Source organism: Schistocerca americana, chromosome 4, assembly GCF_021461395.2.
Source record: "Schistocerca americana isolate TAMUIC-IGC-003095 chromosome 4, iqSchAmer2.1, whole genome shotgun sequence".
Classification (NCBI taxonomy): Eukaryota; Metazoa; Arthropoda; class Insecta; order Orthoptera; family Acrididae; genus Schistocerca; species Schistocerca americana.
This window is the reverse complement of record NC_060122.1, coordinates 381,746,137-381,760,140: the sequence shown is the minus strand read 5'-3', so window position 1 is coordinate 381,760,140 and position 14,004 is coordinate 381,746,137. Positions and strand designations below refer to the sequence as shown.

At 43.6% G+C, this 14,004-nt stretch overlaps 1 protein-coding gene across 4 annotated transcripts in view; it reads left to right on the top strand.

Moving 5' to 3' along the window:
- Positions 1-14,004, top strand: part of LOC124612366 (glutamyl aminopeptidase-like) — a 294,609-nt gene that overhangs the window by 203,390 nt on the left and 77,215 nt on the right. For all 4 annotated transcript variants that reach the window (XM_047140528.1, XM_047140527.1, XM_047140529.1 and 1 more), the window contains one exon: positions 12,854-13,037. In XM_047140528.1, coding sequence (XP_046996484.1) covers positions 12,854-13,037 — 184 coding nt within the window. The remainder of the gene's footprint in view (positions 1-12,853; positions 13,038-14,004) is intronic.

The window sequence follows — 14,004 nt, the reverse complement described above, 5'->3', positions numbered from 1 at the left end:
TAGACAAGTGTTTTTCCTTTATGTATTCTTTCCCCTTAAATATAATTTTAAACACAAATTTTATACACAACAATGTAATGCTCTGTTTTCTTCCTTACTATCAGTTTTTAAGAAAACAGGAAAGTTGTGTTTTAGGGCCTACTGGATTATGATTAGAATACTACTGCAGAATCCTGCCCATTCGCTGATTTAAACTATACTGCCATTCATCTCAGAGTAGCACTTGCAACCTACTTCCTCAATTATTTGCTGGATGCATCCCAATCTCTGTCTTCCTCTATCATTTTCCCCCCTCTTAGTACTGTGGAAGTTATTCCCTGATGTCTTAACAGATGCCCTGTTGTACTGTCCCTTCTTCTTGTCATTGCCACCTATTCCTTTCCTCATTCATTCTGCAGAGAACCTCCTCATTCATTGGAAAGCGACCTCCTAGTTTCCTTTACCACTGTGATGCGATATGCAGATGAACTATTTGCTGAACTCCGAATTCCATTATAAATTTCCTCAATGCAATTATTATGTGCTTAATGACACCTCACTATGCAATCCCAGCCTTTGTTGAAGAATCGGATTGGGTGAGGTTGCTTGCCTCATAGAAAGTAGTAATGCATGTAAGTTATTAACATGAATGTAACCCCTCCAAAATCTGTGACTTGGTTTTAGGAGAGGATTGATGTTTCAACATATGTGTAGTCTGAAATATCGGGAAAGATATCCAGATTTATTCCATTTGATAATTACGTATACTAACAAACTGAATTAATAAGGTAATGCCTCTTCAGTGTGGACAGATTAATATCTTAATAAAGGAAAGGAGTACAGGACTAATCTATAACTATGAAACGTAGCAATGCGTATGGCAGTTCCCCTTAATTGAATGAGAGCACAAGATTCCAGGTCACATACTTTACATCTGTATCTAATCACAGAAATAAAGTGAGAAAGTGCTGCTATGCTCAATAGGTCAATGGCCACCTGTGTAACTTCTATGTACTCCAAGGCTGATCGTGCTACAGCTGGAGCACTGATCTTGTGCTCCATGACAGGGTCCCCAGTCGGCTGTTCTCATCATGTTGTTATGCCAATCAGGTGTGATGTGTCTGCAACCACAGCGGTGTGCGTATATGACACAATTCTGCTAAATTATCCAGAGTTCCAGAGAAGATACACAGCTACTCTGCAATTACTCTGTATCATCCGGCATAGAGTTCTGCATCCTTATCGGACGGATGGCGAAACGCAAGTGTCCTTTCTACCAAAAACCTAGTGTGGCATGCCGCTCCACTGGTGTGGCTGTCCAGCCGCAACATTTTGACAAATTTTTTACCAATGAGCACTACTCCCACTTGACTGCGACTGCTTGGAAACATTGCTTACATCACATCGAACTGGCCAATCGCAGTCTCCTGTGGGAGTCACCACTCATCCGAAGAACTTTCCAGACGCTTCCTTGGTGCCAGTGTCTGTCCCAAGCTCAAAAAATATGGAATGGGGAATTCCATGGAGGTATATTCCTTGCCGTTAATGTTGCCCATGACGCTTTTGTGAGCTCAGGGCAACACAGCCAAGGGTAAAACAGTGTCTCCCTGTATTATTCACGTTCGGGAGACATTCTGCTTCCCTTGCAGTGTTATTCTGGAAATATTGCCTGCCTGTTGGGTGGCATCAAAGCCCTACCACTGGAGACTGTCCAGACTGTGCCAACACCCCTGGGATGCTGGAGGTTGTGAAATTCAACCTCCACGCTATCATGCTGCTAGCTTCCCGCCACCAACACTCTGAATTCAATCCTACCTGAAACTCTATCCGCAAAAATTATTTGCACTTAACTCAATGCATCACATTCTCATTGCTCATCCCTTAGCTATCTCTGTTAACGTAGCATGATGAACCACAAATTTTAATTAATTATTAAAAAATGCAAAGTGGTAATTGATGTGAGTGTTGCACTCTCAGTGCATAGCCCATATGAGTTGCCACCTTGCATCTTTACCTTATCATACTACATAGTTTTCAGCATTCTTCTGTAGCATCACGTCTCAAATCTCAAATACTTCTATTCTTCTTATATTCTAGTTTTCCCACAGTCCATGTCTCACTACCATAAAATGCTGTGCTGCAAAAGCACATTCTCAGAAATTTCTCTCTGTCAGGAAAGCCCTTTTTGCCACTGCTAGTCTGCTTTTTGTGTTCTTCTTGCTGCCTAGATAGCAGAAGTCCTTAACTTCATCTACTTCGCGATACCAATTACGGTAAGTGATTAATGGAAAATCTCATATGAGATGTGAAACAAATACTAACAAAGAGATAGAGGGGCTGGCCAGTACTTACCTCAGCTCAGTACAGCCGATAGATACACATAAAACACATAAAACAGAACCGAAAATTTACGTTCCTAGCTTTCGGAACAAATGTTCCTTCATCGGGGAGGAGAGAGGGGAAAGAAAGGGAAGAAGGGAAAGGAGATTCAGTTACTCACAACCCAGGTTATGAAGCAACAGGGAAAGGAAAATAGGGAGGGTAGCAAGGATGGAGGCATGGTTGTCAGAGGGAAGCCAAAGATATTCTACTGTAAGTACTGTGCCAGCTTCAAACCAAAGAGGATGCATACAGAAGTAAAGAGGTATATAGTATAAAGATAAACACAACTATGTAGGATGAAAAGATGTGTGAATGACTAAAGAGGAAAGGGAAAGAGGAGAAGACTGAAGAGTAAATGGGATTGAGGTTGTTTAACGTAGGTTCAGTCCAGGGGGATGGCGGGATGAAAGGATGTGTTGTAGTGCAAGTTCCCATCTCCGCAGTTCAGAGGGACTGGTGTTGGGTGGGAGAAGCCAAATGGCACATACAGTGTAGCAGGTTCCTAGATCCCTAGAATTATGCTGGAGGGCATGCTCCGCTACTGGGGATTGGGCATCTCCTAGGCGGACAGTTCGTCTGTGTCCATTCATGCGCTCAGCCAGTTTAGTTGTTGTCATGCCGATGTAAAAGGCTGTGCAGTGCAGGCATGTCAGTTGATAAATGACATGTGTAGTTTCACACGTGGCCCTGCCTTGAATTGTGTATGTTTTACCAGTAGCGAGGCTGGAGTAGGTGGTTGTGGGGGGATGCTTGGGGCAGGTTTTGCAGCGGGGTCGGTTACAGGGGTAGGAACCGCTGGGTGGAGAAGGTAGTCTGGGAATATTGTAGGGCTTAACAAGGATGTTACGGAGGTTAGGGGGGCGACGAAAGGCAACTCTGGGTGGTGTGGGGAGAATTTTGTCAAGGGATGATCTCATTTCAGGGGTTGACTTGAGAAAGTCATATCTCTGGCGGAGTAATTTGTTGATGTTTTCGAGGCCAGGATAATATTGGGAGACAAGGGGGATGCTTCTGTGTGGTTTGGGGGTAGGAACATTGTTGTTGGATGGGAAGGAATGTATTGCTCGGGAAATCTGTTTGTGGACAAGGTCTGCGGGAGAGGAAAGCATTGGTCAGGTTATTGGTGTAATTGTTGAGGGATTCGTCGCTGGAGCAGATACGTTTGCCACGAATACCTAGGCTGTAGGGAAGGGAGCGTTTGATGTGGAAAGGATGGCAGCTATCAAAGTGAAGGTACTGTTGTTTGTTTGTGGGTTTGATATAGACAGATGTGTGGATGTGAGCTTCAACAAGATGAAGGTCAACATCCAGGAAGGTGGCTTGGGTTTTGGAGAAGGACCAGGTGAAATTCAGATTCGAAAAGGAGTTGAGGTTATGGAGGAAATTAAGGAGTGTTTCTTCACCATGAGTCCAGACCACAAAGATGTCATCTATAAACCTATACCAGGCCAGGGGAAGCAGCTGTTGGGTCTTCAGGAAAGCCTCCTCCATGCGGCCCATAACCTCAACTCCTTTTCGAATCTGAATTTCACCTGGTCCTTCTCCAAAACCCAAGCCACCTTCCTGGATGTTGACCTTCATCTTGTTGAAGCTCACATCCACACATCTGTCCATATCAAACCCACAAACAAACAACAGTACCTTCACTTTGATAGCTGCCATCCTTTCCACATCAAACGCTCCCTTCCCTACAGCCTAGGTATTCGTGGCAAACGTATCTGCTCCAGTGACGAATCCCTCAACAATTACACCAATAACCTGACCAATGCTTTCCTCTCCCGCAACTATCCCGCAGACCTTGTCCACAAACAGATTTCCCGAGCAATACATTCCTCCCCATCCAACAACAATGTTCCTACCCCCAAACCACACAGAAGCATCCCCCTTGTCACCCAATATTATCCTGGCTTCGAAAACATCAACAAATTACTCCGCCAGGGATATGACTTTCTCAAGTCAACCCCTGAAATGAGATCATCCCTTGACAAAATTCTCCCCACACCACCCAGAGTTGCCTTTCGTCACCCCCCTAACCTCCGTAATATCCTTGTTAAACCCTACAATATTCCCAGACTACCTTCTCCACCCAGCGGTTCCTACCCCTGTAACCGACCCCGCTGCAAAACCTGCTCCATGCATCCCCCCACAACCACCTACTCCAGCCCCGCTACTGGTAAAACATACACAATTCAAGGCAGCGCCATGTGTGAAACTACACATGTCATTTATCAACTGACATGCCTGCACTGCACAGCCTTTTACATCGGCATGACAACAACTAAACTGGCTGAGCGCATGAATGGACACAGACGAACTGTCCGCCTAGGAGATGCCCAATCCCCAGTAGCGGAGCATGCCCTCCAGCATAATTCTAGGGACCTAGGAACCTGTTACACTGTATGTGCCATTTGGCTTCTCCCACCCAACACCAGTCCCTCTGAACTGCGGAGATGGGAACTTGCACTACAACACATCCTTTCATCCCGCCATCCCCCTGGACTGAACCTACGTTAAACAACCTCAATCCCATTTACTCTTCAGTCTTCTCCTCTTTCCCTTTCCTCTTTAGTCATTCACACATCTTTTCATCCTACATAGTTGTGTTTATCTTTATACTATATACCTCTTTACTTCTGTATGCATCCTCTTTGGTTTGAAGCTGGCACAGTACTTACAGTAGAATATCTTTGGCTTCCCTCTGACAACCATGCCTCCATCCTTGCTGCCCTCCCTATTTTCCTTTCCCTGTTGCTTCATAACCTGGGTTGTGAGTAACTGAATCTCCTTTCCCTTCTTCCCTTTCTTTCCCCTCTCTCCTCCCCGATGAAGGAACATTTGTTCCGAAAGCTAGGAACGTAAATTTTCGGTTCTGTTTTATGTGTTTTATGTGTATCTATCGGCTGTACTGAGCTGAGGTAAGTACTGGCCAGCCCCTCTCTCTCTTTGTTAGTATCAATTACAGTAAGTTTCTCACTGTTCTAATTTTTGCTACTTCTCATTACTCTTCCCTTTCTTCAATTTACTCATAGTACACATTCTGTACACATTCGACTGTTTAATTCATTCAACTCATCCTGTAATACTTCTTCACTCTCACTGAGGATTTTAATCCCACGCTTGAGCCTTTCTTTTGTGTCCATCATTGCTTCTTCGAAATAGGTTGAACAGTGGGGACAAAAGACTGCATCCCTGTCTTAAGTCCTTTTAATCCATGCACTTCTTTCTTGGTCTCTTATTCTTATTATTCCCTCTTGGCTCTTGCACATATTGTATATTATGAGTCTTTCCCTATAGCATACCTCTATTTTTTCAGAGTTTCATACATCTTGCACCATTTTAAATTGAACACTTTTTGCAGCTTGACAAATACTATAAATGTGTCTTGATTTTTATTCCGTCTTGCTTCCATTGTCAACTGCAACATCAGAACTCTCTCTCTGATGCCTTTACCTTCCCTAAAGCCAAACTGATTATCATGTAGTAGAACCTCAATTTTCTTTTCCATTCTTCTGTATATTATTCTTGTTAGCAGCTTGGATGCATGATAAGTTAAGTTGATTGTGCAATAATTCTTGCACTTGATTGTTCTTTCAGTCTTGGGAATTGTGTGGATGATGTTTTTCCAAAAGTCTGATGGTATATTGCCAGTCTCATACATTCTACATACGAGTGTGAATGTCATTTTGTTGCCACTTACCCCAATGATTTTAGAATGATATCAGTCCCTTCTACCTTACTGGATTTAAAGTCTTCCAAGGCTCTTCTAAATTCTGATTCTAATACTGGATCCCCTATCTCTTCCGTATCGACTCCTGCTCCTTCTTTCTTCTTCTTCTTCTTCTTCTTCTTCTTCTTCTTCTTCTTCCATTTTCCATCAGGCAAGCTCTTCCCCTCGTAGAGGCCCTCAATGTGCTCTTCCCACATATTCGCTCTCTCCTCTGCATTTAACATTGGAATTCCCATGCTTTTAATTTCACCGAAGGTTGTTTTGTCTTTTCTATGTGCTTAGTCAATCCTTCCAACATACATTTCTTTTTCAATTTCTTCACACTTTTCATATATCCATTTCACCTTGATTTCCCTGAACTTTCTATTTATTTCAATCCTAAGTGGTGTATTTCTGTATTCCTGAATATCCCTGATCATTTTTGTACTTTGTTCTTTCATTGATCAGCTGAAGTATTTCTACTCTTACCCCAGGATTCTTGTACCTACATTTTTCTCTATAACTTTTGTGATTGCCTCTTTTAGACTTCATTCTTCTTCAACTGCACTGCCTACTGAGCTATTCATTATTACAATAACTATACCCTCAGAGAACTTTCAGCATACCTTAGTACTTCCGTATCCCACTTCTTTGCACATTGATTATTCCTAACTAGTCTCTTAAACTTCAGCCTACTCTTCATCATTGCCAAATTGTGATCTGAGTCTATATCTGTTCCTGGGTATGCCTTACAATCCAGTATCTGATTTTGGAATCTCTGCCTGACCATGATGTAATCTAACTGTAATCTTCCTACATCTCCCAGCCTTATCCAAATGTACTTCCACCTCTTGCGATTCTTGAACTGCCTATTCTTTATTACTAGATAAAATTTATTGCAGAACTCAGTTGATTAGTCTTTCTCCTCTTTCGTTCATAGTACCAAGCCCATATTGTCCTGTAATCCTTTCTTCTACTTCTTCTCCTGCAACTGTATTCCAATCCCCCATGACTTAGATTTTCATCTCCCTTCACATACTGAATTACCTGGTCAATATAATGTTATTCTCTCTCTCTCTCTCTCTCTCTCTCTCTCTCCAGCTTGCGATGTCGGCATGTATACATAAATTACCTTCACCAGTGTTGGTTTGCTGTCAGTTATTACAGTTATTATAAGAACAACTCTTATCACTGAACTGTTCACAGTAAGTTACTCTCTATCCTACCTACCTTTTAATAAAAAGTCTTACTTATGTTTACCATTTTCTGCCACTGTTGATATTACCCTGTATTCATCTGACCATAAATCCTTGTCTTCCTCCCATTTCACTTCACTGACCCCCACCATATCTAGGTTTGTTGGTTATTCAATCTTATTTTAAGTGGTCACCTCCCCCTTGGCTGTCCCTTCCTGGAGATCCAAATGGGGGACTGTTACATGCCATATGTCCTGTGGTTACACAGTATGTGTCTTTAGTGCAGTGGTTTCCATTGTTTTCTGCATCCTCATACCATTGATCATTGCTGATTCTTCTGCCTTTTAGGGGCAGTTTCCCTCTGCAAGGGCAAGCAAGTGCCATGAACTTCTGTCCTCTCCTCAGTCCTCTTTGACAAGGCTGTTGGCAAAAGGAGGATGAGTTGTTATCCTAGAAGTCTTTGGCAAGCATTGCTGATGATTTTTATTCAAAATTCAAGCAGTGGGGGTTCGAACATAGCCAAGGACATTTCGATTAGTAATCAGATATGCTACCCATAGACCACAGGGGTCTTTAATTTAAGTGACTTTAGTTCCCAATCAAGGTTCCATTTCCATCAAGAGTAAACAAGGGTCAAGATCAGAGTGAGTAGAGAGGAGGAGAGGGACAGAGAGGGGGGAAAGAAATAGAGAGGGGGGAAGGAAGCAATGGAGAGAGGTGGGAGGGAGGGAGAGAGTGGGGGAGTGGGGAGGGAGAAGAGAAAAGGAAGGGAGGAGGAGATGGGTGGAGATAGGAGCAGGGAGGTGATGCACAGAAAGGAGGCAGGATGGAGAGGAGACAGACAGACAGCACAATGAATAATAGAATGCTATAAATATTTCAGTTTCCAGACAAAACCCTTTTACAGAAGTAGAAGAAGACACACACACACACACACACACACACACACACACACACACACACACACACACACACGGAAAAATCACAACTCGCAAACACATGGCCACTGTCATCTCCAAGCACAAAGGCCTGACTGCAACTGCTAGTTGTAGATAGTAGGAGTAAGGAACAGGCATGGAGTGGCTGATTAGGGGGGACAGCAGGGTAGGAGTGGGGGAAGATCCTAGTGCTGCTTGTGAGAGCATGCAGGGATGTGGTGGGGCAGGACAGAGAGTTGCTAGGTGTAGCAGCAAGAGGCTCTGCTGAAGGGTGAAGGGGATGAGAGGGGGGTTGAGGGTAGGAGTAGAGAAGGGGAAGCACTATGTAGGAGTACTGAGGGAGTACGAGGCAAGTGTAGTGCTGGAGCAGGAAAGAGGATAGGCAGGTGGAGGACATCGACTAACAAAGGTTAAGGCCACCTACATAGTCGTTCGTACTTCTCTCCTCTCCCTCTGCCCCCCCACCCCCCACTTTCCCCTCCTCCCGCCACAATGTCCTAATATTGCACCTAGCAGCCCTAACACACCGTAAAACATCCTTGCACACACACACTCACAGGCAGCACTAGCATCCACCCCAACCTCTTTCCTGCTATCTTTCTCTTTCTCACCCCACACCTTTTCCTTATCCCTACTACCTATCTCATTTATACTGCTCATGTCAGACACAGTCACAGTCAGGCCTTTGCATCTTTAACTTGGTGCCGAGGGGGGGGGGAGAGGGGGGGGGGGGTTTGGAGGAATTTTATTTTGTTTCCTTTTTGTTACCTGCCTCTTCAGTTTTATCAAAGACTTTAATCATTTTCATAAGTCTAATTTGATTCTAGCAATATTTGAAAGGTGTTGCTGTAAGGATTCTAGTATCCATGCGGAGAGTTAGAATTGTAGAAGGATGACCTCAAAATGGTGTCCTCTGGCACCTCGTCTGGCATTGGAAAGTGGGGCCACCTAATATTTCCATGCAGAAGCCCAAAAAAAAGATGTTGTTGGAATGTGTTGGGAGGATCCACTCTCACCTCAGGTCTTCCTCAGTCTAGCAAACATTCTCATTGGGACAGTCTCCAAGAAGTATCTAAAGTGTGTCTGTGGGCCATAGTCAAAAGCAAATACTATGAAAAGGAAAGTTGCTACTCACCATATAGCGAAGAAGCTGAGTCGCAGATAGGCACAACAAAAAGGCTGTCACAAATACAGCTTTCGGCAATCAAGACCTTCGTCAACGGTACACACACACACACACACACACACACACACACACACACACACACACACACACAAAAAACCACAAACATAACTACAGTCTCAGGCAACTAAAACCACACTGCGAGCAGCACCACCAGTGCATGATGGGAGTGGCAACTGGATGGCGGTAGGAGGAGGCTGGGGCAGAGAAGGGGAGGGATAGTAAGGTGGGGGTGGCAGACAATGGAGTGCTCAATGAATGAAGATCAGAAAAAAATTTCTCTCAAAGGTACCCAGCAGCAGATACTATAAGAAAAAAAATCATTTTGTATTAAAAAACTATCACACTGGCTAACTGAGGGAGGACAGGGGAGAGGTGGGGATGGGGAAGTAGCGGAAAAGGAGAGAAGTAAAGAGACTGAGTGTGATGGTGGCATGATGGCTGTGTAGTGTTGGAATGAGAACGGGGAAGAGGCTGGAGGGTGAGGACAGTGACTAACGAAGGTTGAGGCCACGAGGGTTAGGGGAACATAGGATATAATGCAGGGAAAGTTCCCACCTGCGCAATTCAGAGTACCTTTTGTTGGTGGGAAGGATCCATATGGCACAGGCTGTGAAGCAATCATTGAAATGAAGAATATCATGTTAGTCACAGTCGTCACCCATCCAGCCCTTTCCCTGTTCCCATTCCAGTGCTACACAGCCGTCATTCCAGCATCACACTCAGTCTTGTTACTTCTCTCCTTTTCCGCTACCTTCCCCCCCCCCCCCCCTCTCCCCTGCCCTCCGTCTAACCTGCAGCACTTCATTGTCCGCCACCCTCGCCATACTGTCCCTCCCTCTCCCCGTCACAGTTTCCTCCTACTCCCACCCAGTTCTCACTCCCATCATGCACTGGTGCTGCAGCTCCCAGTGTGGTTTCAGTTGCCTGAGACTGCAGTCGTGTTCTCCACTATATGGCAACAAGCAACTTTTCTTTTCATAATATTGTCACATTCCATCCTGGATTTTCCATTGTTTGATTAAAAGCAATTACCATTCATCTCACTAAATTCATACATTCATGTTGGGCAGAGGCACTGATAGCAATGTTGTTGAGTGTCCTGAATCTAGCATCAATATCGTCATCCTTCAAGTGTGAATGTGATTATACATCCACTTGCAGTGAAAAAGAATTCATAATCATTGTGTCCGTACTCCTTGCTCTCTTCATGTCTATCAAATAGATATTATAGGGTAAGGCTCATGACTACCACTTCACTTTTGATACAAGTTTGTACAGTTAGATTTTTTCACCAGCTTTATTGACTTTTGCCTTCTACAATCGTACATCAGACAACAAACCTTGATCTTCTATCCCTCAGTTAGCCAGTGTGATAGTTTTTTAAAATAAAATTATTTTTTCTTACGGTATCAGTTGCTGGGTACCTTTTAGAGAATTTTTTTCTGATCTTCATTTATTGAGCTAATGAAAGGTCATTGCCATGGATGGCAAATGCAATATCTCAAGACACTGATTTGCACACCCATTAGCTTGTGGATTGCAAAAATTGTCATTGCACTGAAAAGACCCTTGTTTCAACTCCTTGGCTGATTTTGTGAAATAACATGCAGAACATGACAACTGGAGATCCTTACACCATTTCTAATAGTTACGCACTGTCGGAGCTTACGAAACTAGATCAGATTGTTTACTGTTGTCTTATCTACTTCTTGGAAGTGCCACAATGGCCAAGCCACTCTTAAAACTTTGATTATTCTTTTTACCAGATGATTAAGTATCTTTGTAACCTTTATTGACAGCCAATGTTAATGGAATGTGTCTGATGAAATATAAATAGTTTAATGTGTAATGGCAGCTACTCACCAAATAGTTGAGGTACTAACTTGCATATAACACATAAATAAGATTGAGAACATTTCTGGCTTTGATGAATCCTCCTCTGCAGCTGTAGAGTACACATATGCACCCTTACAACAGCGCAGTTGCATTATCCCAACTGACTGCATTGTGCCGACACTGCAGCTCAGCTGGGATGACGGACTGTGTGAGGTGAAGTTGGCAGGGAGAGAAATGTGGTAGTTAACAGGAGAGAGGATTAGGGATGAAAGTCAGGTGACTGGGAGGGAGAGCCAATGGGCACACAGGAAAGGAATGTGGCTGCAATCAGAGGGAGATGCACACGACATGCAGTGACATGGAGGAGTGAATTGGGAAGTGGAGATATAACAGAGGAAGATGGAGATTGCAGAGAGAATGGTGTGAGTGCCAGATGAGTGAAGTTAGGGCCATGGGCCAGGGGTGGAGGTGAGTGTGGGGAAGTGGCTAGCAGAGATTGGGTTCAGGAGAATTATGGGACCAAAAGTTGTGATGCAAGGACAATTTTCATCCATGTAATTCTGAGAAGTTACCGTTGAGGGAAAAGTCCAGATGACATGGGTTGTGAAGGAGCCATTGAAGTCAGGCATGCTGCTTAAGCAGCATGATCTGCCACTGCTCTTTGCCACAGTTTGTTAGTGACCATTCATACAAGGGTGACAGCTGGTGGTCGTGCACATAAAAAGTACTGTGCAGAAATTACAGCAGACCTGATAAATGATATTATTGTTTCACAGATGTCGCTGCCTCTGATAGCATAAGATAGCCTGTAGCGGGATGGGAATGGGATGTGTTAGGTGGGGTTTTAGGACATATCTTGCATTTGGTTACTCCAAAGATTGTGTTGCAAAGACAATCTCCATCCAAGTAATTCCGAGAAGTTAGTGTTGAGGGAAAAGATGCAGATGGCACGGTTTGTGAAGGAGCCACTGAAATCTGGTATGTTGCATTAAGCAGCATGATCGGCCACTGAGAGGTTGCTGTACTCTTTACCACAGTTTTGTGTGAAGGTTTGGTAGTAGGTGTGACATAAAGATGGGCTACAATATTTTGTGGCTTGGGTAGGTAGTGGAATATCACTATGACAGGGATGAGAAGGATTGTGTGTGAGACATTCCTCATTTTCAGGCATGGTAATGTGTAGTTGAAGGCCTTGTGAAGTGTTCAGTTTTTCAGTCTGAGATGATGCTGATAATGAGGCAGGCACTCCTTTCCAACTATTCCTGGAAGGTGTTCAGAGTCTACTCTCTGCACCTTTTCTACCTTCACACACTTTTCATCACAGTCGAGATGCATTGTTGGCAGGAAGTAGTCATCCTGGACTATGAGTATTCTATTAGCTGTGAAGGAGGATTTGTCTCAAAGCTAGCAACATTATCAGTTTTGTTTGTGTGTCTAATCACGAGTCAGTGTCTCAGCTATTCAATGAGTTTTTACCTTTACTTATTCAATGGTTCATTATGAACTTAGATTGAAATAATATATGCTCCAGTAATATCTAACTTATAATTATAAATGATAAATTGACTAATACCGAATTGAGCTTATCTGAAATGAAAGTGGTTGTTTACCATCTTTGTATTTTTTTCAGTGAAATTTGAAGTCCCTTCAGATGTGGAATGGATCAAAGTTAATGTAAATCAGTCTGGCTTCTATAGAGTAATGTATGAGGAATCAATGTGGATGTCTATAATCACCACACTTCATGAAAACCACACAGTGTTCAGTCCTGCTGACAGAGCTAACCTCATTGATGATGCTTTCACATTATGCAGGTAAATGCTTTCCAAAATAGTTTTATTATTGCAATAAATGTGGAGAAATTTCAACATCACTTCTGTTCTACACCCAAATACATTTCCTTGCTGTGTTTTGTCTCTGATGGACTCTTTCTGTGCATTGGTTTTTGTCATTGCTCTCTGTAAACCTGATTTTCTTGATGATCAGCATTAAACCAGAATATAGTGTGGATTATCACAAATCACTTATTTAATATTTTTGTTGGAATCCTCACAGAGCAGTAACTTAATTCAATTTCTTCATGCTCCTTTTGCTACTATGGATTGGAAACAAATGAAATAAGCTGCACTGTTAGTTGTTTTTCTGTTAAAAGTATACATTTTTTTTTTGTCACAACGAATGAGAGCTAAAACACAGTAATACTGGATTTCTGAAATTTGATTGTTTATTCCATAGTCTTGATAAGCAGTAATATTTCCTTAATTACAATTTTTTAAGAAAAAGCACTTTTCGCATGGTATACACTCCTGGAAATGGAAAAAAGAACACATTGACACCGGTGTGTCAGACCCACCATACTTGCTCCGGACACTGCGAGAGGGCTGTACAAGCAATGATCGCACGCACGGCACAGCGGACACACCAGGAACCGCGGTGTTAGCCGTCGAATGGCGCTAGCTGCGCAGCATTTGTGCACCGCCGCCGTCAGTGTCAGCCAGTTTGCCGTGGCATACGGAGCTCCATCGCAGTCTTTAACACTGGCAGCATGCCGCGACAGCGTGGACGTGAACCGTATGTGCAGTTGACGGACTTTGAGCGAGGGCGTATAGTGGGCATGCGGAAGGCCGGGTGGACGTACCGCCGAATTGCTCAACACGTGGGGCGTGAGGTATCCACAGTACATCGATGTTGTCGCCAGTGGTCGGCGGAAGGTACACGTGCCCGTCGACCTGGGACCGGACCGCAGCGACGCACGGATGCACGCCAAGACCGTAGGATCCT